This window comes from Chlorocebus sabaeus, chromosome 5 (genome assembly GCF_047675955.1).
Source record: "Chlorocebus sabaeus isolate Y175 chromosome 5, mChlSab1.0.hap1, whole genome shotgun sequence".
NCBI classification, from domain to species: Eukaryota; Metazoa; Chordata; class Mammalia; order Primates; family Cercopithecidae; genus Chlorocebus; species Chlorocebus sabaeus.
The window spans coordinates 86426633-86447965 of NC_132908.1; the positions used below are offsets into that span (position 1 = coordinate 86426633).

A 21333-nucleotide genomic window follows, 5' to 3' on the forward strand; every position below is an offset into this window, starting at 1 on the left:
CGGAGGCTGAGGCAGGAGAATGGCGTAAACCCGGGAGGCGGAGCTTGCAGTGAGCTGAGATCTGGCCACTGCACTCCAGCCTGGGCAACAGAGCGAGAGTCTGTCTCAGAAAAAAAAAAAACAATAAAACAGACTTCCTCAAACAAAGTCCACAGACTGCAATATAGAAATGTCAGCCACTGGCTCAGGAACCTCCAAAAGGGAATGAAAATTTGGGACGTATCCAAAGCAATCTACAGATTCAATGCAATCCCTACCAAAATACCAATAACATTCTTCACAGAAATAGAATAAAAGATTCTAAAATCCACATGGAACCAAGAAAGAACAGAGATAACCAAAGCAATCCTGAGGAAAAAGAACAAAGCTAAAAAAAATCACACTGCCTGAGCTCAAACCATTCTACAAGACTACAGAAATGAAAAGAGCATGAGGTTGATACAAACACACACACAGACCAACGGAACAGGACAGAGAACCCAGAACTAGGCCGGCATGGTGGCTCGTGCCTGTAATCCCAACACTTTGGGAAGTCGAGGTGGGTGGATCACCTGAGGTCAGGAATTCTAGACCAGCCTGAAAAACAAGGTGAAACTCTGTCTCTACTAAAAATACAAAAAAATGGCCAGGGGCAGTGGCTCACGCCTGTAATCCCGACACTTTGGGAGGCCGAGGCGGGCGTATCACAAGGTCAGGAGATCTAAACCAGCCTGAGCAAGAAGGTGAAACCCTGTCTCTACTAAAAATACAAAAAAGATTATCCAGGCATGGTGGCAGATGCCTATAGTCCCAGCTACTTGGGAGGCTGACGCAGGAGAATGGCGTGAACCCAGGAGGTGGAGCTTACAGTGAACCGAGATGGCACCACTGCACTCCAGCCTGGGTGACAGAGCAAGACTCTATCTCAAAAAAATGAAAAAAAAAAAGGCCAGCACAGTAGCTCATGCCTGTAATCCCAACACTGTGAGAGGCCGAGGCGGACAGGTCACAAGGTCAGAAGTTCAAGACCAGCCTGACCAACATGGTGAAATCCCATCTCTACTAAACATAGAAAAACTAGCTGGGCGTAGTGGCACCTGCAGTCCCAGCTATTCAGGAGGCTGAGGCAGGAGAATCGCTTGAACCTGGGAGGTGGAGGTTGCAGTACGCTGAGGTCGTGCCACGGCACTCCAGCCTGGGCAATGGAGTGAAACTTCGTCTCAAAAAAACAGAAAAAAAAAACCTAAAAAGCTTCAGCACAGCAAAGGAAACAATACAGAAAACCTGTTAAATGGGAGAAAATATTTGCCAACTATTCATCCAACAAGGAACTAATATCCAGAATATATAAGGAACTCAAACAACTCAACAGGGAAAACAAAAATAATCCCATTTAAAAAGTGGACAAAGGGCCGGGCGCAGTGACTCACGCCTGTAATCTCAACACTTCGAGAGGTCAAGGTGGGTGGATCATGAGGTCAGGAGATCCAGACCATCCTGGCTAACACAGTGAAATCCCATCTCTACTAAAAATACAAAAAATTAGCCAAGTAAGGTGACAGGCGCCTAGCCAACAACAGAGTGAGACTCTGTCTCAAAAACAAAAAAAAAAAAAAAAAGGGGACAAAGAACATGATTAAACATGTTTTTTTTTTTTTGAGATAAAGTTTCATTCTTGGTGCCCAGGCTGGAGTGCAGTGGTGCGATCTCGGCTCACCGCATCCTGAGTTCAAGCAATTCTCCTGCCTCAGCCTCCCTAGTAGCTGGGGTTACAGGCATGCGCCACCATGCCCAGCTAATTTTTGCATTTTTAGTAGAGATGGCGTTTTACCATGTTGGCCAGGCTGTTCTCAAACTCCTGACCTCAGGTGATCCACCCGCCTTGGCCTCCCAAAGTGCTGGGATTACAGGTGGAGCCATCACGCCCGGCCTAAACATTTTCAAAAAACATGCAAATGGCCACCAAGTGTATGGAAAAAAATGGCCATTATCACCCAGGTGCGGTGGCTCACACCTGTAATCCTAGCATTTTGGAAGGCTGGGGTGGGTGGATCACCTGAGGTCAGAAGTTTGAGACCAGCCTGACCAACACGGAGAAACCCTATCTCTACTAAAAATACAAAATTAGCCAGGCATGGTGGCACATGCCTGTCTGTAATCCCAGCTACTTGGGAGGCTGAGGCAGGAGAATCGTTAGAACCCAGGAGGTGGAGGGAGGTTGTAGTGAGCCAAGATCATGCCATTGCACTCCAGGCTGGGCAACAAGAGCGAAACTGAGCCTCAAAAAAAAAAAAAAAAAGGAAAGAAAAAAAAGATGATGGAAAAATAGGCCGGGCACAGTGGCTCACACCTGTAATCCCAACACTTTGGGAGGCCGAGGTGGGTGGATCACAAGGTCAGGAGTTCAAGACCAGCCTGACCAAGATGGCAAAATCCTGTCTCTACTAAAAACAAAAAATTAGCCAGGAGCGGTGGCAGGCGCCTGTAATCCCAACTACTTGGGAGGCTGAAGCAGGAGAATCACTTAAACTCAGAGGGCGGAGGTTACAGTGAGCCAAGATCGCGCCACCACACTCCAGCCTCGGTGACAGAGCGAGACTCCGTCTAAAAAAATAAATAAATAAATAAAAATAAGAAAACGCCAGGCACAGTGTTTACGCCTGTAATCCCAGCACTTTGTGAGGCTAAGACGGGTGGATCACGAGGTCGGGAGATCACGACCATCCTGGCTAACATGGTGAAACCCCATCTCTACTAAAAATACAAAAAATTAGCTGGGCATGGTGGCGGGCGCCTGTAGTCCCAACTACTCAGGAAGCTGAGGCAGGCAAATGGTATGAACCCAGGAGGCGGACCCTGCTGTGAGCCCAGATAGAGCCACTGAACTCCAGCCTGGGCAACAGAGAGAGACTCTGTCTCAAAAAAAAAAAAAAAAAAAAAAAAAAAAAAAAAGCAGTATCACTAATCATCAGGAATATGCAAATCAAAGCCACAATGAGCTATTATTTCACTTCAGTTAGAATGACCATTATCAAGAAAACAAGAGATGACAAATGCTGGTGAGGATGTAAACAGGACTCATATATGCTGTGAGAATGTAAATTAATACAGCCATTATGGAAAATAGTATTGAGGTTTCTAAATAGTTGGGTAGTTCTATAAACAGAACTACCAGCCCAGAGGGTCTCACTTTTGCTTGGTGCGGTGGATCACACCTGTAATCCCAGCACTTCGGGAGGCCAAGGAAAGCAGATCACGAGGTCAAGAGATCGAGACCATCCTGGCCAACAGGGTGAAACCCCGCCTCTTAAAAAAAAAAAAAATACAAAAATTAGCTGGGCATGGTGGTGCATGCTTGTAATCCCAGCTATTCAGGAGGCAGAGGTTGCAGAGAGCTGAAATCTCACCACTGCACTCCAGCCTGAGCAACAGCGAGAGACTCCGTCTCCAAAAAAAAAACTGCCATATGAGCCAGCAATCGCACTACTGGGCGTACAGCCAAGGGAAAGGAAATCAGTCGGCTGAAGAGACATCTGTACTCCTACATTTACTGTGGCACTATTAATAGCCAAGATATGAAATCAACCTGTGTGCCCAACAAGAGATGACTGGATAGAGAACGTGGTATATACACACAATGGAATACTAGTCAGCTTTGATGGAGTCTCGCTCTGTCACCCAGGCTGGAGTGCAGGGCGCAATCTTGGCTCACTGCAACCTCCACCTCCTGGGTTCGAGCAATTCTCCTGCCTAAACGCCTGTGGCTGGGACTACAGGCATGTGCCACCACGCCCAGCTAATTTTTTTGTATTTTTAGGAGAGATAGGGTTTCACCACGTTGATCAGGCTGGTCTTAAACTCCTGACCTCAGGGAATCCACCAGTCTCAGCCTCCCAAAGTGCTGGATTATAGGCATGAGCCATTGAGCCCAGCCTCAGCTATTCTTCTTTTTTTTTTTTGAGACGGAGTCTCACTCTGTCACCCAGGCTGGAGTGCAGTGGCACAATCTCAGCTCACCGCAAGCTCCGCCTCCAGGTTTCACGCCGTTCTCCTGCCTCAGCCTCCCGAGTGGCTGGGGCCACAGGTGCCTGCCACCACGACTGGTTAATTTTTTGTTTTTTTTTTTTTTTTTTTTAGTAGAGAAGGGGTTTCACCGTGTTAGCCTGGATGGTCTCGATCTCCGGACCTTGTGATCCGCCCACCTCAACCTCCCAAAGTGATGGGATTGCAGGTGTGAGCCACAGCGCCCGGCCGGCTATTCTCTTTTTTTAAAGTGAAATCCTGTCATTTGCGGCAACAGGAATGGAACTGAAGGCCATTATGTGAAGTGACATAAGCCAGGCACAGAAGGACAAGTATTGCATGTTATCACTCATATGTGGGAGCTAAAAAGTGGATCTTGTGGAGGTACACAGTAAAATGAGAGATACCAGAGATGAGAAGGGTATATGTGGTGGGGGAATGACGAGAGTTGGTCAACAGGTACAAACATACAGCTAGACAGAAGTTCTCATGTTCCACATCACAGTGAGGCGGCAATAGTTAACAACTGATTGTGTATTTCAAAATAACTGTAATATTTGAAATGTTGGGCCGGGCGCGGTGGCTCAAGCCTGTAATCCCAGCACTTTGGGAGGCGGAGACGGGTGGATCACGAGGTCAGGAGATCGAGACCATCCTGGCTAACACGGTGAAACCCCGTCTCTACTAAATATTACAAAAAACTAGCCGGGCGAGGTGGCGGGCGCCTGTAGTCCCAGCTACTCGGGAGACTGAGGCAGGAGAATGGCGTGAACCCGGGAGGCGGAGCTTGCAGTGAGCCGAGATCTGGCCACTGCACTCCAGCCTGGGCGACAGAGTAAGACTCCGTCTCAAAAAAAAAAAAAAAAAAAAAAAAAAAAAAAAAAAAAAAAAAAAAAAAAAAAATTTGAAATGTTGACAACACACAGAAAGGATACATACCGGAGGTGACAGATACTCTATATAAAGACTTGATCATTACACTCCATGTACATAAGAGTATCACATGTACCCCATAAATACCACATGTTTCAAAAGAGAGACACATAGATACATTTCAACACTTGGAATAAGGATGGCTCCTTCCGCTGCAGTCTATTTTCATGAGGCCGATTCTCCAAACTCTTCACTTGACTTTTCCTCCTACCTGCGGCATTTTTTCAGGCTCCACAGTTCTTCTCAGATCTGAGTTTTTCTGAAATCCCCTCAAAACAAACATTTGCACAAAATCTGAAAAACCACAAAACCAAAATATTTATGAACATCGTGGTCTCCAAGCAATTGTGAATGGCACAGACCATCCACTTCAAAGGAGCATACGGCTTGGGCCCACCAGGACCCCGGTGAGCTGCTCCTAGCCTGAGAGGAACCTTGCAGAAGTTACTGCTCACCTGACCACAGCCACACTAGCATTCACAAGACCCAAGCAGAACCCTTAGATGAGCCAGATGCTTTCCTGTTGCAGTTCTATTTGAAAGGGAACAAATTTATAGGAAGCTTTTTTTCCTTTCTTGTTTTGTGAGACGGAGTCTCCCTCTGTCGCCCGGGCTTGAGTGCAATGGCGCGATCGCTCTCACTGCAACCTCCGCCTCCCGGGTTCAAGCAATTCTCTGCCTCAGCCTCCCAAGTAGCTGAGATTACAGGTGCCTGCCACCACGCCCAGCTAATTTTTGTATTGTTAGTAGAGACGGAGTTTCACCCTCTTGGCCAGGTTGGCCTTGAACTCCTGGCCTCGTGATCCACCCGCCTTGGCCTCCCAAAGTGCTGGGATTATAGGCATGACTCACTGCACCCAGCCCAATTTTCTTCACTTAAATAAAAGTGGTTTCCAAGGAAGGTCTCACGGATTCTCTCGCCCACCAATCTCCAAGACTAGAGGACTAGAGGGACCCAGAAGCATCCTATTCTCAGGAATGTGATGGGCGAGAAAAGGGATTCTCAGCTTTTTAAAAATTAAGATCAAAAGGACTGAAATCCGAAATATTTTCTAACTTTGATTTAAACTTAACCTATCTGGGACCAGGTCACAGTAGCTCAGGAATGCTAAGGCGCTCATGCCACCAAAAAGCTTTAGGAAAAAGGAAAAACCCACAAGCTACCTGTACAGATCAGTTTCTCATCTTTTTTTTTTTTTTTGAGACGGAATCTGGCTCTGTTGACCAGGCTGGAGTGCAGTGGCGTGATCTCAGCTCACTGCAAGCTTTGCCTCCCGGGTTCACGCCATTCTCCTGCCTCAGCCTCCCGAGTAGCTGGGACTACAGGCGCCCGCCACCACGGGTTTTACCATGTTAACCAGGATGGTCTCGATCCCCTGACCTCATGATCCACCCACCTCAGCCTCCCAAAGTGCTGGGATTACAGGTGTGAGCCACCGCACCCAGCCTAATTTTTATTAGTAGGCGTCATTTGTAGTGGGATGGGTCTCCCAGCAGGTGTCCCTGAGAACCCAAATATCCCAGAGAGGATATGAGAACTCACCAAGGAAAAGAGTCTCATCACTCAAACACGGCAGGCAAAGAGCCGAAAATTGAGCTTAAATGCACCTTCGAGATGGGGGTGGGGCAGCTCTCTAGGGCTGTCCTGCCACCATCTGGGAGTGCACTGAGTGTACGTCCTCGTCAGGCTAGACTGATCCGAGCCATTCTCAGCCTCTCAGCACCTTCTTAGTTTGTGGGGGAACATTACAGTCCCAAGTTTTTCTCATAATATCATTCCTCAGGAAGGCCAGGCATGGTGGCTCACGCCTATAATCCCAGCACTTTGGGGGGCCAAGGCGGGTGGATCACGAGGTCAGGAGTTCAAGACCAGCCTGGCCAACCTAATGAAACCCCGTCTCTACAAAAAATTTAAAAAAAAGTTAGCCAGGCATGGTTCCGCGTGCCTGTAGTCCCAGCTACTCACGAGGCTGAGGCAGGAGAATCACTTGAACCTGGGAGGCGGAGCTTGCAGTGAGCCAAGATCATGCTACTGCACTCCAGCCTGGGCAACAGAAGGAGACTGTCTCAAAAAAAAAAAAAAAAAAAGGAATTACTGGCAAAGCAGGGGTCTGCGGCTTCAGAGGGCAGAAGCAGCTGCGGTCACTCTATGGGAAAGGTGCATGGAAACACTTAAACATATGTCAATGGGCCAACTTACTATTTCCACACCAGTCAAGTTAAATGTGAACCCACAACAGGCTAAGACTGGGAGCCGTGTCCATGGGGAGCCTCTCCCCATGGCCACAGGGAGAGAGGCTGTTCTGCCTCCCAGAGCACTTGAGAGCAAAAGGCATTATCACAGATCAAAATGAGTTTTACCCAAAAACCCGCGTCTTGTCATGAACGTACCAGAAAGCATGGCCCTGGCGACGTCAGCATGCTGGCAGGATGCTTCTATCTGTTCACAAAGGCAGCACAGATTCCTGAAGAGCCATGCTCCCACGGCATGCATGTCGGGATGGCTGGAGACACACACAGAGACAGACCTATGGCTCAACTCAGTACCATCATCAGGGGATTCAGCTGAGCCGTATGTCTCAATTTCTTTCTTTGAGACAGTTTTTTGCTGTCACCCAGGCTGGAGTGCAGCAGTACAATCACAGTCACTGCACCCTCAACCTCCCAGGCTCAGGCAATCCTTCCATCTCAGCCTCCTGAGTAGCTGGGACAACAGGTGCGGACCACTACGCCCAGCTGGAGGTCTTACTACTTTGCCCAGGCTGGACTCACACTCCTGGGCTCAAGAGTCCCACACCTTGCCCTCCCGAAGTGCTGGATGACTGGTGTGAGTTGCTGCACCCGGGACGGCTGGTGTGAGGCCTGCCGCGCCCGGGACAGCTGGTATGAGGCGCCGCGCCCAGGCTCAAGTTATTTTCTAATTTCCCTTTCGACTTCTTTGACCCATTATGTTGTTCAATTTCGAAGTATTGTGGATTTTCCCAATTCCCTTATGTTGCTGATTCTAATTAAATTCATTTGTGGTTAGAGAACATATTTTGAATGATTTCAACCCTTCTAAATGTATTCCTATTTGTTTTATGGCCTGAACCTTTTTTTTTTTCTTGAGACAGCTTCACTCTTGTCATCCAGGCTGGAGTGCAATGGCACAATCTCAGCTCACTACAACCTCCGTCTCCTGGATTCAAGCGATTCTTCTGCCTCAGCCTCCTGAACAGCTGGCATTACAGGCACCTGCCACCATGCCCGGCTAATTTTTGTAATTTTAGTAGAGACGTGGTTTCACCATGTTGGACATGCTGGTCTTGAACTCCTGACCTCAGGTGATCCGCCTGCCTTGACCTCCCAAAGTGCTGGGATTACAGGCGTGAGCCACCGCAACTGGCCTTGGCCTAAACCTTATGCTCTATCCTGGGGACTGTTCCATTTAAACTTATGAATACGCATTCTGCTACTAGGTGGAGTATTCCACAGTCAGTCAGGTCAGCTGGTTTGTAGCATTCAACTTCTATATCATTCTTTTTTTTTGAGACGGAGTCTCGCTCTGTCGCCCAGGCTGGAGTGCAGTGGTGCGATCTCGGCTCACTGCAAGCTCCACCTCCTGGGTTCACGCCATTCTCCTGCCTCAGCCTCCCGAGTAGCTGGGACTACAGGCACCTGCCACCACGCCCGGCTAATTTTTTTGTATTTTTAGAAGAGACGGGGTTTCACTGTGTTAGCCAGGATGGTCTCGATCTCCTGACCTCGTGATCCACCTGCCTCGGCCTCCCAAAGTGCTGGGATCACAGATGTGAGCCACCGTGCCCGGCCTGAGCCACTGCGCCCAGCCTGTATCATTCTTAATCTGACTTGTTCTATCCATTAGTGAAAGGGGGGTATTGAAATCTCTAATGATTATTGCTGAAATGTCTATTTCTCCCTTTAATTCTGGCCATTTTTGCTTCATAGATTTTGGTGCTCTGAGATTAGGTGCGTATATCCTAGGCAGCAGGTTTTTCTTTCTTTTTTCTTTTTTTTGAGATGAAATTTTGCTCTAGGCCAAGGCGGGCATATCCAAGGTCAGGAGTTCAAGACCAGCCTAGCCAACATGGAGAAACCCCATCTCTACTAAACACACAAAAATTAGCCGGGCGTGGTGGAGGGTAACCTGTAATCCCAGCTACTCGGGAGACTGAGGCAGAAGAATTGCTTAAAACCAGAAGGCATAGGTTGCAGTGAACCGAGAACACACCACTGCACTCCAGCCTGGGGAACAAGAGCAAAACTCCATTTCAAAAAAATAAAATAAAAAATATTATTCCGGTTGGGCATGGTGGCCCATGCCTGTAATCCAAGAACTGTCAAGAAATCAAGACCATCCTGGCCAACATGGTGAAACCCTGTCTCTACTAAAAATACAAAAATTAGCTGCGTGTGGTGGCGCACACCTACAGTCCCAGCTGCTCAGGAGGCTGAGGCAGAACTGCTCGAACCTGGGAGGTGGAGGTTGCAGTGAGCCCAGATGGCACCACTACACTCCAGCCTGGCGACAGAGTGGGTCTCCACCTCAAAACGAAAAAAAAGGCCAGGCGAGGTGGTTCACGCCTGTAATCCCAGCAGTTTGGGAGGCCAAGGCAGGTGGATCACCTGAGGTCAGGAGTTTGAGACCAGCCTGGCTAACATGGCGAAACCCCATCTCAATTAAAAATAACAAAAATTGCCAGGCACAGTGGCTCCCACCTGTAATCTCAGCACTTTAGGAGGCCAAGGCGGGCAGATCACAAAGTCAGGAGATCAAGATCCTGGCTAACACGGTGAAACCCTGTCTCTACTAAAAATACCAACATTGGCCAGGCACAGTGGCTCACACCTGTAATCCCAGCACTTTGGGAGGCCGAGGCGGGTGGATCATGAGGTCAGGAGATCGAGACCATCCTGCCTAACATGGTGAAATCCTGTCTCTGCTAAAAATACAGAACAATTAGCCGGGCATGGTGGCGGGTGGCTTTAGTCCCAGCTACTCCAGAGGCTGAGGCAGGAGAATGGCGTGAACCCAGGAGGTGGAGCTTGCAGTGAGCCGAGATCGTGCCACTGCACTCCAGCCTGGGAGACAGAACAAGACTCCGTCTCAAAAAATATATATATATATATAAATACAAATACAAATATTAGCCGGGTACGGTGGCGGGCATCTGTAGTCCCAGCTACTTAGGAGGCTGAGGCAGGAGAATGGCACGAACCCGGGAGGCAGAGGTTGCAGTGAGTCGACATTGTGCCACTGCACTCCAGCCTGGGCGACAGAACAAGACTCCATCTCTAAAAAAAAATAATAAATAATAACAATAATCAGCTGAGTGTGGAGGTGGGCGCCTGTATTCCCAGCAACTTGGGAGGCTGAGGCAGAAGAATCGCTTGAAACTAGGAGGCGGAGGTTGCAGTGAGCCGAGATTGTGCCACTGCACTCCAGCCTGGGCAACAAGAGTGACACTGTCTCAAAAAAAAAAAAAACATAAAAAAAAAAAAAAAACCACACACAAAAACACAGATGTTCTCTTGAAATAATGAAACAACAGTTCCTCCAGGTCTAGTCTAGTATAAATATGCAATGCAATCTAGTCTAGTATAAATTATATTTCAAAGCCAAAAATGAAACCCGTCTGATTTTGGGCTTATGAAATATAATTTATACTAGACTAGATTGCAAAACCAGTAACACCGAATCATTGTTAGTACGCTACCTTTCCAGCAGCTCTTGCAGGCTCACGATGCCTTGTACATGAAGATGCCACACCACTTCAAGCAACAAAGAATTCTGAAAAAAAAAAAAAACAAAAAAAAACACAGTAGTTTGAGTCCTTTATGCATGCATTTTCCTAAAAATGTTCAGCCTAGGTTCTTCAAAACCATGCTGTATTGAAAATTAACATCAAGCAAAAATTAGAGCCTGAAATACATCGTTTTTTACAAAACTGTCCTTGTTTTCAAACCCCCTGTCCTTTGGGCACGCACACACCATTGCCCAACACTTGTTTCTCCTCCTTCCCTTTTCCTACTGCTTCAGCCGGGGCTCCAGTGGAGCCTACTTCCAACTCTTTCTCCACACTGCAGCCAACACAGTATTACAAACACCTGACATGACAATCGCTCCTTCAGAAGCCTTCACTGGCTCCTCGTAGCTGCCACGACAAAGGTCAGCCTTCAGTGTGCCCTGTGCGTGTCCCTTGTCTTTCTCACTCAACCCTCTCCCATTTGATAACCCTCCATGTAGCTCAGACCCCATGCCACTCACTGAACACTGTGTCCCAGTCACAGTGCCCTGATCTCCCTGTGGCCTCCCCTTCTCATCCCCCTAACTCACACTCTTCAGTCTGTGCAGGAAGGCTTCCCTAACTCTCCAATCTGATAGGCATGTCCATCTTCTTCTTCATAAACCTGTGAGCACCTGTAGCATCGCACTTCTTGTGGATTTAGTGGCTTGTTTCCCCAGCTAGATGACAATGAGAGCAGGGACCAAAGCAGTAACTGAAAAATCTAATGAACCCTATAATGTATGCTGGATAAAAGAATGGGAAAGGCTGGACAGTGGGTCACACCTGTAATCCCAGCACTTTGGGAGGCCGAGATGGGCAGATCACCTGAGGTCAGGAATTGAAGACCAACCTGGCCAACATGGTGAAACCTCATCTCTACTAAAGATACAAAAATTAACTGGGCATGGTGGCACGTGCCTGTAATCCCAGCTACTCAGGGGGCTGAGGCAGGACAATCGCTTGTACCTGGGAGGCAGAGGTTGCACTGAGCCAAGATCGCTCCACTGCACTCCAGCCTGGGCGGCAGAGCAATACCCTGTCTCAAAAATATTAAAAAAAAAAAAAAAAAAAAAAAAGAGGCGCAGTGGCTCACACCTGTAATCCCAGCACTTTGGGAGGCCAAGGTGGGCAGATCATGAGGTCAGGAGATTTGAGACCACCCTGGCTAACACAGTAAAACTCCATCTCTACTAAAAATACAAAAAATTAGCTGGGTGTGGTGGTGGGCGTCTGTAGTCCCAAGTACTCAGCAGGCTGAGGCAAGACAATCACTTGAACCTAGGAGGCACAGGTTGCAGTGAGCCAAGATGGCGCCACTGCATTCCAGCCTGGGCGAGAGAGCAAGATTTCATCTCAAAAAAAAAAAAAAAAAAAAGAAAAAGAAGAAGAAAAAAGAATGGGAAAAAAATGATGAACCAAGGTGAATAAATGATCACCTTGGTTCTTTGCTTTTTCTGTGTATTTACTAATTTTGTTTAGTACCACCAAATGTTTTGCATTCTTTCCATTCATCGAAAGTCTATAATTCTACTAACTTCAAAATGCTTCAAAAAAGAGCAGGTAAGAACCATGTGTATATTTTATCATTAGGCTGGGCATGGTGGCTCATCCCTGCAATCCCAGCACTTTGGGAGGCCCAAGAGGGAGGACTGCTTGATGCCAGGAGTCCAAGACCTGCCTGGGCAATATAGCAAGACCCTGTCTCTGAAAAAAAAGTACATACTTTTTTTTTTTTTTAATAGTTTACTATACTGCCCTGGAAAATTCTTAATAATAATAAACCCAAGAAGGCTAAACATGTTTTATAATATATTTTATTCTAATAAACATTACTGGCTGGGCGCAGTGGCTCAAGCCTGTAATCCCAGCACTTTGGGAGGCCGAGATGGGTGGATCACAAGGTCAGGAGATCGAGACCATCCTGGCTAACATGGTGAAACTCCGTCTCTACTAAAAAAATACAAAAAACTAGCCGGGCGCCATGGCGGGTGCCTGTAGTCCCAGCTACTCGGGAGGCTGAGGCAGGAGGATGGCGTAAACCCGGGAGGTGGAGCTTGCAGTGAGCTGAGATCCGGCCACAGCACTCCAACCTGGGCGACAGAGCGAGACTCCGTCTCAAAAAAAAACAAAACAAAACAAAACAAAAAAAAACATTACTAATGAAAGGTAAATAGTGACAAAAATGGTAATTGAAGGTACTTTCTTTCCAATCCACAGATGATTTCTAAACGCTTTTTCATCCACTCTCTGTAATTAATGAGAAGCTTGGCAGAATTCCCAAGAAAACCCAGGTACTCTGTTGCCTCCATCTCGATCAACAGAACATTGCCTGGAACACTGGAGAGCCAGATTTGCAATCTCAAATTTACCTGTATTTTCCATAATTCTTGACAGAAGGAAAGACGGGAGAACATACTGTGTGCCAGTAAATACTGAGCAAACTCTAACAGGGAAGACAGCTTCTTCTGAAAAGAGAGATTACATTTTTTAAAAAACAGATTACCTGAAACAATATTAAAGAAATGTCCTGTTTTCCCAACCAGCTTAAAAGTAACAATGGGCAGGTCTCCTCATCCTGGCTGGTGTCTTACTCTCTGCTCCACAGTCAGCAGCACAGGGTGACTGGTCTCCGCTGCAGCTGTGCAGACCTGTCCCACGCTCGAGGCAACCATCCCGGCTGAGAGAACACCCACAGGAATCCCCAGCCTTGAGGCCTGATCCTGCAAAGCAGAGCCTTAAACACAAAACAAAACCACAGCTTTCTCTTAACACATGAGACAAAATCTAAAACCAAAGACTTGCTGTTTCAAATGCCTTATTTTTGGCTGGGTGCGGTGGCTCACGCCTGTAATCCCAGCACTTTGGGAGGCCGAGGCGGGTGGATCATGAGGTCAGGAGATCGAGACCATCCTGGCTAACACGGTGAAACCCCGTCTCTACTAAAAATACAAAAAATTAGCCGGGCGTGGTGGCAGGTGCCTGTAGTCCCAGCTACTTGGGAGGCCGAGGCAGGAGAATGGCGTGAACCCGGGAGACAGAGCTTGCAGTGAGCTGAGATCGCGCCACTGCACTCCAGTCTGAGCAACAGAGCGAGACTCCGTCTCAAAAAATAAATAAATAAATAAATAAAAATAATAAAATAAAACGCCTTATTTTAAGATGTAGCACACACACAAAAAATGCCTTTTAAAGGGGGAAAATAGATACAAAGGGAAAAACGTGAGATAAAAATTAGAATTTGATGACCCAAGCAGTGCACAATAAAACTGGTGGCAACACCCGAACCCAGAGTTACACATTCGTGTTCGTTACATTCCCACAACACAAAAGGAGCAAGGTAAAGAATACATTCTGACCAAGAACTTTATCATCTTTTTCCAAAGGAGCACAATCGAGAACTCCAGCAGGCTCTTTCAATTACATTGTTTTTCCAATTACTTCAGAGATAACCCTGCTCCTGTTGACTCACATTGATGGTTGTGTCAAAATCAGGCAGGGATTTCCCAGTGCTCTGACATGTACCTGGTGGGCAGGTACAGTCACAGCTGTGCTCAGTCCACAGGCCACCGAGTGGAACGTCACTAATAGCCTGCAGCAGCCACCATTCTCCTGAGCAGCCACTGGTCTGCGTTCAATACAGTGAGAAATGGTGAGCAACCTGGAAGCAGGCAATGCCAATAAGCTATTTTCTAATTTATTTGCCTTCCAAAATTTTTTCTTTTTCGTTTTTTTGCAATGGTATCTTGCACTGTCGCCCGGGCTGGAGTGCAACAGCGCCATCTCGGCTCACTGCAACCTCCACTTCCCAGGTTCAAGCAATTCTCCTGCCTCAGCCTCCCAAACAGCTGGGATTACAGACATGCATCACTATGCCCAGTTAATTTTTTGTATTTTTAGTAGAGATGGGGTTTCACTATGTTGGCCAAGCTGGTCTCCAACTCCTGACCTCATGATCCGCCCACCTTGGCCTTTCAAACTGCTGGGATTACAGGTGTGAGCCACCACGCCAAGCCAAAACTAATTGCTTAAAAAAACTGGGCCAGGTGCGGTGGTTCACGCCTGCAATCCCAGCACTTTGGGAGGCCGAGGCGGGCGGATCACGATGTCAGGAGATCGAGACCATCCTGGCTAACACGGTGAATCCCCGTCTCTACTAAAAATACAAAAACAAAATTAGCCAGGTGTAGTGAAGGATGCCTGTAGTTCCAGCTACTCGGGAGGCTGAGGCAGAGAATGGCGTGAACCTGGGAGGCGGAGTTTGCAGTGAGCCGAGGTCGAGCCACTGCACTGCAGCCTGGGTGACAGAGCCAGACTCTGTCTCAAAAAAAAAAAAAAAAACTGGAGGCCAGGCTCAGTGGCTCACGCCTGTAATCCAAGCACTTTGGGAAGCCGAGGCGGGTGGATCTCCTGAGGTCGGGAGTTTGAGACCAGCCTGACCAACATGGTGAAACCCTGTCTCTACTAGAAATACAAAATTAGCCAGGCATGGTGGTGCACGCCTGTAATCCCAGGTACTCGGGAGGCTGAGGCAGGAGAATCGCTTTAACTCGGGAAGCAGAGGTTGCAGTGAGTCAAGATCACGCCACTGCACTCCAGCCTGGGCAACGAGAGCAAAACTCCATCTCAAAAAAAAACACAAAAAACTGGAGACTGCAATACGAGCCTGTTTTTGTAACGTACTGAATCTAAAAACACATTATCAATACGTAAGTTAAAACATTTACAGGCCGGGCATGGTGGCTCATGCCTGTAATCCCAGCAGTACGGAAGGCCGAGGAGGGTGGATCACGAGGTCAGGAGTTCAAGACCAGCCTGGCCAAGACGGTGAAACCCCGTCTCTACTAAAAATACAAAAATTAGCTGGGTGCAGCGGCGGGCACCAGTAATCCCAGCTACTCGGGAGGCTGAGGCAGGACACTTGCTTGAACCCAGGAGGCAGAGGATGAAGTGAGCCGAGATCGCGCCACTATACTCCAACCTGGGCAACAGAGCAAGACTTGGTCTCAAAAAAAAAAAAAAAAAAAAATTTACAATAATTATAGAAGCTTAAAATTATAATGTGAGAAATCAACTGTTGGTGAAATTCTCGGTAGAAAAGTAGACAGATCGGGCACAGTGGCTCAGGCCTGCAATCCCAACACCTTGGTAGGCTGAGGTGAATGGATGGCTTGAGCTCAGGAGTTTGAGACCAGTCTGGGCAACTGGCAAAACCCTGTCTCTACAAAAAAATTAGCCAGGCATGGTGGTGCACACCTGTAGTCCCAGCTACTCAAGAGGTTGGGGTGGGAGGATCACTTGAGCCCCGGAGGTCAAGACTGCAGTGAACCGTGACTGCTCTCCAGCCTGGGCAACAGAATGTTTTTTTTAAAAAAAAAAAAAAAGCAGACAATTCCTTTTTTTTTTAGATGTAGTTTTGTTCTTGTTGCCCACGGTGGTGTGCAATGGAGGGGTCTCAGCTCACTGCAACCTCCGCCTCCCAGGTTCAAGTAACTCTCCTGCCTCAGCCTCCTGAGTAGCTGGGACTATAGGCACCTGCCACCACGCCCAGCTAATTTTTGTATTTTTAGTAGAGACAGGGTTTCACCATGTTGGTCAGGCTGGTCTCAAATCCTGACCTCAGGTGATCTGTACGCCTCAGCCTCCCAAAGTGCTGCCATTACAGGCGTGAGCCACTGTGCCCGGCCGACCATGCCAATTTCTAGTCGTTTGTTTCCAATATATCTCCACGGGAAAGTCTGTTTTTATCTACAAGGCTTTTACTCTGTGTGTGTGTGTGTGTGTGTGTGTGTGTGCGCGTGCACGCACACGCGCGCACTAGCTCTATCTTTAGCAGAAAAAAACAAACTGAAAAATTAATGAATCAAAGGTTTATCTGTGCGGCTAGTCTGGATCCTTGGAATGATAATATGTAATTTGTGAAATTCAAATATAATTGTGACAGTGAAAATCCGTATCATTTGCCAATGATATTCAATGTTCAGTGGTCAAGGGAGCGTTATTACTGAAGGTTATTTTAATAGAAACAAGTCATTACATAACAAAGACGTGAAGGATCAGAAAATAACTTACTGTTGTTGACCTAGAACTTTCCCCATCTCCCACTCTCAAACTGGGGGGAGAAGGAGGTACCTAGAAAATTGCCTTCCCGTCTACTCTCCTGGGCACACCACAACCAGTCTCAATGAGCAAGGGGCAATCCCTGTTGCTGTTATATCCCATGTTTTTCCAAGGGACACTCTGGGTCCTACTGCTTCTGAGTTGCAGGTTGACTCAAACGCTGCTTTTAAACACAGCATCATAAGACGCCCAAGCACAAGTCACAAAAACATCACATAGAATTTGTGACCACACAAAGTGGAAATCCATCATCTGAACAAATTTAAATTTCTACTTAATTTAGCAAACTATGGTTACTATATAAAAACTCTTCTGCAATTCAAAATAGAGAAAATGAAGCTGTAACTTACCTATAAAGGAACTAGAATGATTAGCATAGGCCTCAGAACTGTCACAGTCAATCAATTTGCTGAGAGACAATTTTTTACACGGTGGACCTTCTACCTAGAATCCAAAACAATGAACTCCATTTAAAAAGTTCAAGCTCCAGGCCGGGCGCAGTGGCTCGCGCCTGTAAACCCAGCACTTTGGGAGGCTGAGGTGGGCCGATCACGAGGTCAAGACCAGCCTGGCCAACATAACGAAACGCTGTCTCTACTAAAAATACAAAAATTAGCCGGGCATGGTGGTGTGCACCTGTAGTCCCAGTCACTCAGGAGGCTGAGGCAGGAGAATTGCTTCAACCCGGGAGGTGGAGGCTGCAGTGAGCCGAGATCGCCCCACTGCACATCAGCTTCGGCAACAGTGTGAGACTCTTGTCTCCAAAAAAAAAAAAAAAAAAAAAAAACCACAAAATCAAGCTCTGTGCATAAACACAAGCTGCGTGTAAGTAATGCTTCCCTACTGGGCTTTTTTTTTTTTTTTTTTTTGAGACGAAGTCCCCCAGGCTGGAGTGCAGAGGCGGGATCTCCCTCATTGCAACCTCGGGCACATTACAGGTGCCCGCCACCACACCCGGCTACTTTTTATATTTTAAGTAGAGACAGGGTTTCACCATGTTGGTCAGGCTGGTCTTGAACTCCTGACCTCAGGTGATTCACTCGCTTCGGCCTCCCAAAGTGCTGGGATTACAGGCGTGAGCCACCACACCGGGCTTTTTTTTTTTTTTGAGACAGTTTCGCTCTGTAAACCAGACCGGATTGCAAGTGGCATGATTTCGGCTCACTGCAATTTCTGCCTCCCAGGTCCAGGTTCAACCAATTCTCCTGCCTCAGCTTCCCGAGTAGCTGGGATTACAGGCTCCCACCACCACCACATCCAGCTAATTTTTTTATTTTTAGTAGAGACGGGGTTTCACCATGCTGGCCAGGCTGGTCTCGAACTCCTGACCTAGGATGATACACCCGCCTCGGCCTCCCCAAATGCTGGGATTACAGCCCTGAGCCACCGCGCCCGGCCTGTTTTTTTTGTTGTTGTTGTTTTGTTTTTAATAAATGAGGCAGGTTCTCACCCTGTTGCCCAGGCTGTTCCAGAACTCCTGGGCTCAGGCGACCCTCCCCGCTCTGCGGGCCAGGCCACCGCGCCCGCCGCCTCGCGTGTTTTCTTAGGAAAGCTGTGCCGCGGCTGGGCTCAAAAACCCCGAACCTAAACCTGCCCGCAGACGGGCACCAGCTTCCTCTCACCTCAAGCAACAGGGCATTCAGGTCCTGGTGGCTTCGCAGGAGGCGCACAGCTGAGTCCTTTAATTTCTGTGCCCTTTCAGGATGGTATTTCTGCCTCTTGAGCCTTCCCGCTACGGAGAGAAGTCGGTTCCAAACCATCACCGCCCCGTTTACACCCGGGGTCCCGGGCCCGACGCCGCGGAGAAACCCACCAGGGACACCCTCCCAAGAGGGGCCGCGGCTCCTCCCCAGGGCGCAGGTGTCGGGAAACTAAGGGAAACGGCGCCAGCGCGGACGCCGCGGAAGACGGCCCAGGAGGGCCCGAGTCGGGGGAGCCCCACGCCGCCCACCCCAGGCCCGGCTCTGGCAGGGCGGCCGGCGGAGGCGGCGTTCGGGAAACAAGGGGGCGCCCCGCGGGCAGGGCCGGAGGGCGTCGGCCCAGGCGCAGGAGGGGCCGGGTCCGAGCCGGGTCCGAGCCAGCCGCGCCGCCCCAGCCTGGCGCCCACCCCGCAAAACCCCCCGGGCGCGGCCTCCCCGGATCGCACCGGCGGAGGTTGGGCGGGAAGGGACTGCGCGACCAGCGAAACCGTCCCGGGCCCGGCGCCGCCCACTCCCGCGGCCTGCCGCTCCCGCCTACCCAGCAGCTCGGCCCAGGACCTCCGGCGGCCCCCTGGGCCCTGGCCCGAGGCGGCGTTCGGGACCCGCAAGTCGGCCATGGAGTCAGGTCCTACAGCCCTAGCGGCGGCGCCCTGCGCCCGAGCCCGCGCTGCCTTCTTATTGGCTGCGGCCAGGCGCGCGCGCCCGTTGGCTGACGGCGGCCAGGCCACGCCCCTCAGGTCGAGGCCTCGCGTGGCTGCCATGTTGGTCGTGGCGGAGGCGCCTGCGCGCGATGATGTCGGGCTTGGCTGGGGCTGTGAGGCCGCAGTGTAGTCCGCTAGGGCGTCTCGCGCAGGGAGGCTGCGGCCCCTCAGGCGTGGTTCCTGCCGGGAATGACTGGGGTTGGTCCTGAAGAGACCACCTGGCCAACCAAGCCGAGGCAGGCGCAGAACCCCGCGGGGAGCGCGGAGCCTCGCGGGTCTCTGAGCTCTGGGCAGCCGCTGTTCTTTCTCCCGGCGGCCGAACGGTCCCCGTGCTGGGCGGCGTTAAGGCAGCCGGAGATCGCGCGGTGGCCGCGCCTGTGCTCCCAGCGCTTTGGGAGGCCGAGGCTGGAGGGTCGCTTGAGCCCAGGAGTTCCTGACTAGCCTGGGCAACAGAGCGAGACCCCATCACTTTTCTTTGTTTTTGTTTGTTTTTTGTTTTTTCCTTTTTTTGAGACGGAGTCTCCCTCTGTCGCCCGGGCTGCAATGCAGTGGCGCGATCTCGGATCCTCAAGTGATTCTCCTGCCTCAGCCTCCCGAGTAGCTGGGATTACAGGTGCGCGACACCACGCCTGGCTGATTTTTGTTATTTTTAGTAGAGACGGGGTTTTCTTTTAACCAGCCTGGGCGGCAGAGCGAGACCCTGTCTCAAAACAAAACCCAACATAAGAATTGGTAAAAGCGAGTGCCGGCCGGGCGCGGTGGCTCAAGCCTGTAATCCCAGCACTTCGGGAGGCCGAGACGGGCGGATCAAGAGGTCAGGAGATCGAGACCATCCTGGCTAACACGGTGAAATCCCGTCTCTACTAAAAATGCAAAAAATTAGCCGGGCGCGGTGGCGGCGCCTGTGGTCCCAGCTCCTCGGGAGGCTGAGGCAGGAAAATGGCGGGAACCCGGGAGGCGAAGCTTGCATTGAGCCGAGATGGCGCCACCTCACTCCAGCCTGGGCCACGGAGTCTCCGTCTGAAAAAAAGAAAAAAGAAAACAGCGAGTGCTTAGGGGAAGCTAAAGTTCCTGAAAGCCCTGGGGAAGTAGAGGCTCTGGAGACCCGTCCCCATCCCCCCGCAGTAGCCGCGGTCCCCAGCAGGCGCCTTTATTGTGTTGATTGCTTCAATGACGTTCAGCACCACAAATGCTCTTTGTGAGCCGAGGCACTGAGTGGGGCCTTGGATTCACCAGCGGAGAATGGAGCAAGAAACTCCATTCAGAGTCCATGAAACCCCCACAACGACTCCTGCACGGCCCTACTCGGACACTTCGCAATCCATGGTGAGTACTCAGGGAACAGCCTGAGATCACGCTGCCGCACTCCAGCCTGGGCAACAGAGCAAGACCCTGTCTCAAAAACAAAAACGAGACAAAGCAATTAACAGAACTAGACTCAGAGGTGACCGAGAAATTGAAACAGGCTGGAAATTTAAAATACCTATGATTAATATGTGGAGGTCTCTTGTATGAAGGGTGAACAATATGCATGAGGAGGAAACTCATCAGATGGTAAGAAAGAAAGAACGCGGTAACAGGTGATGCTTCTGATGGGGCGGTAGTATCATCACAGCTGAGAAAAATAGGAATTACTCACATTGGAAAACAAAGAGGAAAAAAGGTTTTTTGTGTTTTTTTTTAAAAAGAGCATCCAAGAACTGTGGGAAAATATCAAATGATATAATATGCTTGTAATAGGACTCCCAAAAGAAGAAGAAAGAACAAATTAGGAAAAATGTTTGAAGAGAAAATTACCAACAATTTTCCCAAAATAACAAAAGACAACAAAATACAGACCTGAGCCCAGAGCACACACAAAACTTGATAAATATGAGCCCCTGCTTCACAAATGCACTGTGTTCAAACTGTGGAAATCAGAGAGAAAACCATGAAGATGGCCGGAGAAGAAGGATACGTTAAATACAGTAACAAAGGTAAGAATTCCAGCCTGGGCAATATGGCAAGACCCCGTCTCTACAATAAATATTAAAATTAGCCCAGTGTGCTGACATAAGCCTGTAGTCCCAGCTACTTGAGAGGCTGAGGTGAG

The 21333-nt window shown here is 49.1% G+C and overlaps 2 protein-coding genes across 12 annotated transcripts in view; one reads left to right on the plus strand and one right to left on the minus strand.

The window, feature by feature from the left end:
* The window catches only part of FANCA (FA complementation group A), a 79213-nt gene extending 59998 nt beyond the window's left edge, over nucleotides 1–19215 (minus strand). For 7 of the 11 annotated variants that reach the window (XR_005243850.2, XR_012093022.1, XM_038008099.2 and 4 more), the window contains exons 1-8: nucleotides 19079–19213; nucleotides 18463–18572; nucleotides 17191–17284; nucleotides 13315–13457; nucleotides 13093–13188; nucleotides 10652–10725; nucleotides 7326–7438; nucleotides 5147–5229 (exon numbers count right to left, since the gene is read on the minus strand). Coding sequence is in view for 8 of the 11 variants with exons in the window: in XM_038008099.2 (XP_037864027.1) it covers nucleotides 5147–5229; nucleotides 7326–7438; nucleotides 10652–10725; nucleotides 13093–13188; nucleotides 13315–13457; nucleotides 17191–17284; nucleotides 18463–18572; nucleotides 19079–19157 (792 nt within the window). In the remaining 3 variants the exon portion in view is untranslated. Of the gene's footprint in view, nucleotides 1–5146; nucleotides 5230–7325; nucleotides 7439–10651; nucleotides 10726–13092; nucleotides 13189–13226; nucleotides 13251–13314; nucleotides 13458–17190; nucleotides 17285–18462; nucleotides 18573–19078 lie in introns of those variants that run through there. The other 4 variants (XM_007994427.3, XM_038008098.2, XR_012093021.1 and 1 more) reach the window with 3 other exon arrangements.
* A 90-nt stretch (nucleotides 19216–19305) lies between these two features.
* Nucleotides 19306–21333, plus strand: part of SPIRE2 (spire type actin nucleation factor 2) — a 54866-nt gene continuing 52838 nt past the window's right edge. Inside the window, exon 1 of the mRNA XM_073015681.1 lies at nucleotides 19306–21217. Within this exon, the coding sequence (XP_072871782.1) occupies nucleotides 21133–21217 (85 nt within the window). The 5' untranslated portion in view covers nucleotides 19306–21132. The remainder of the gene's footprint in view (nucleotides 21218–21333) is intronic.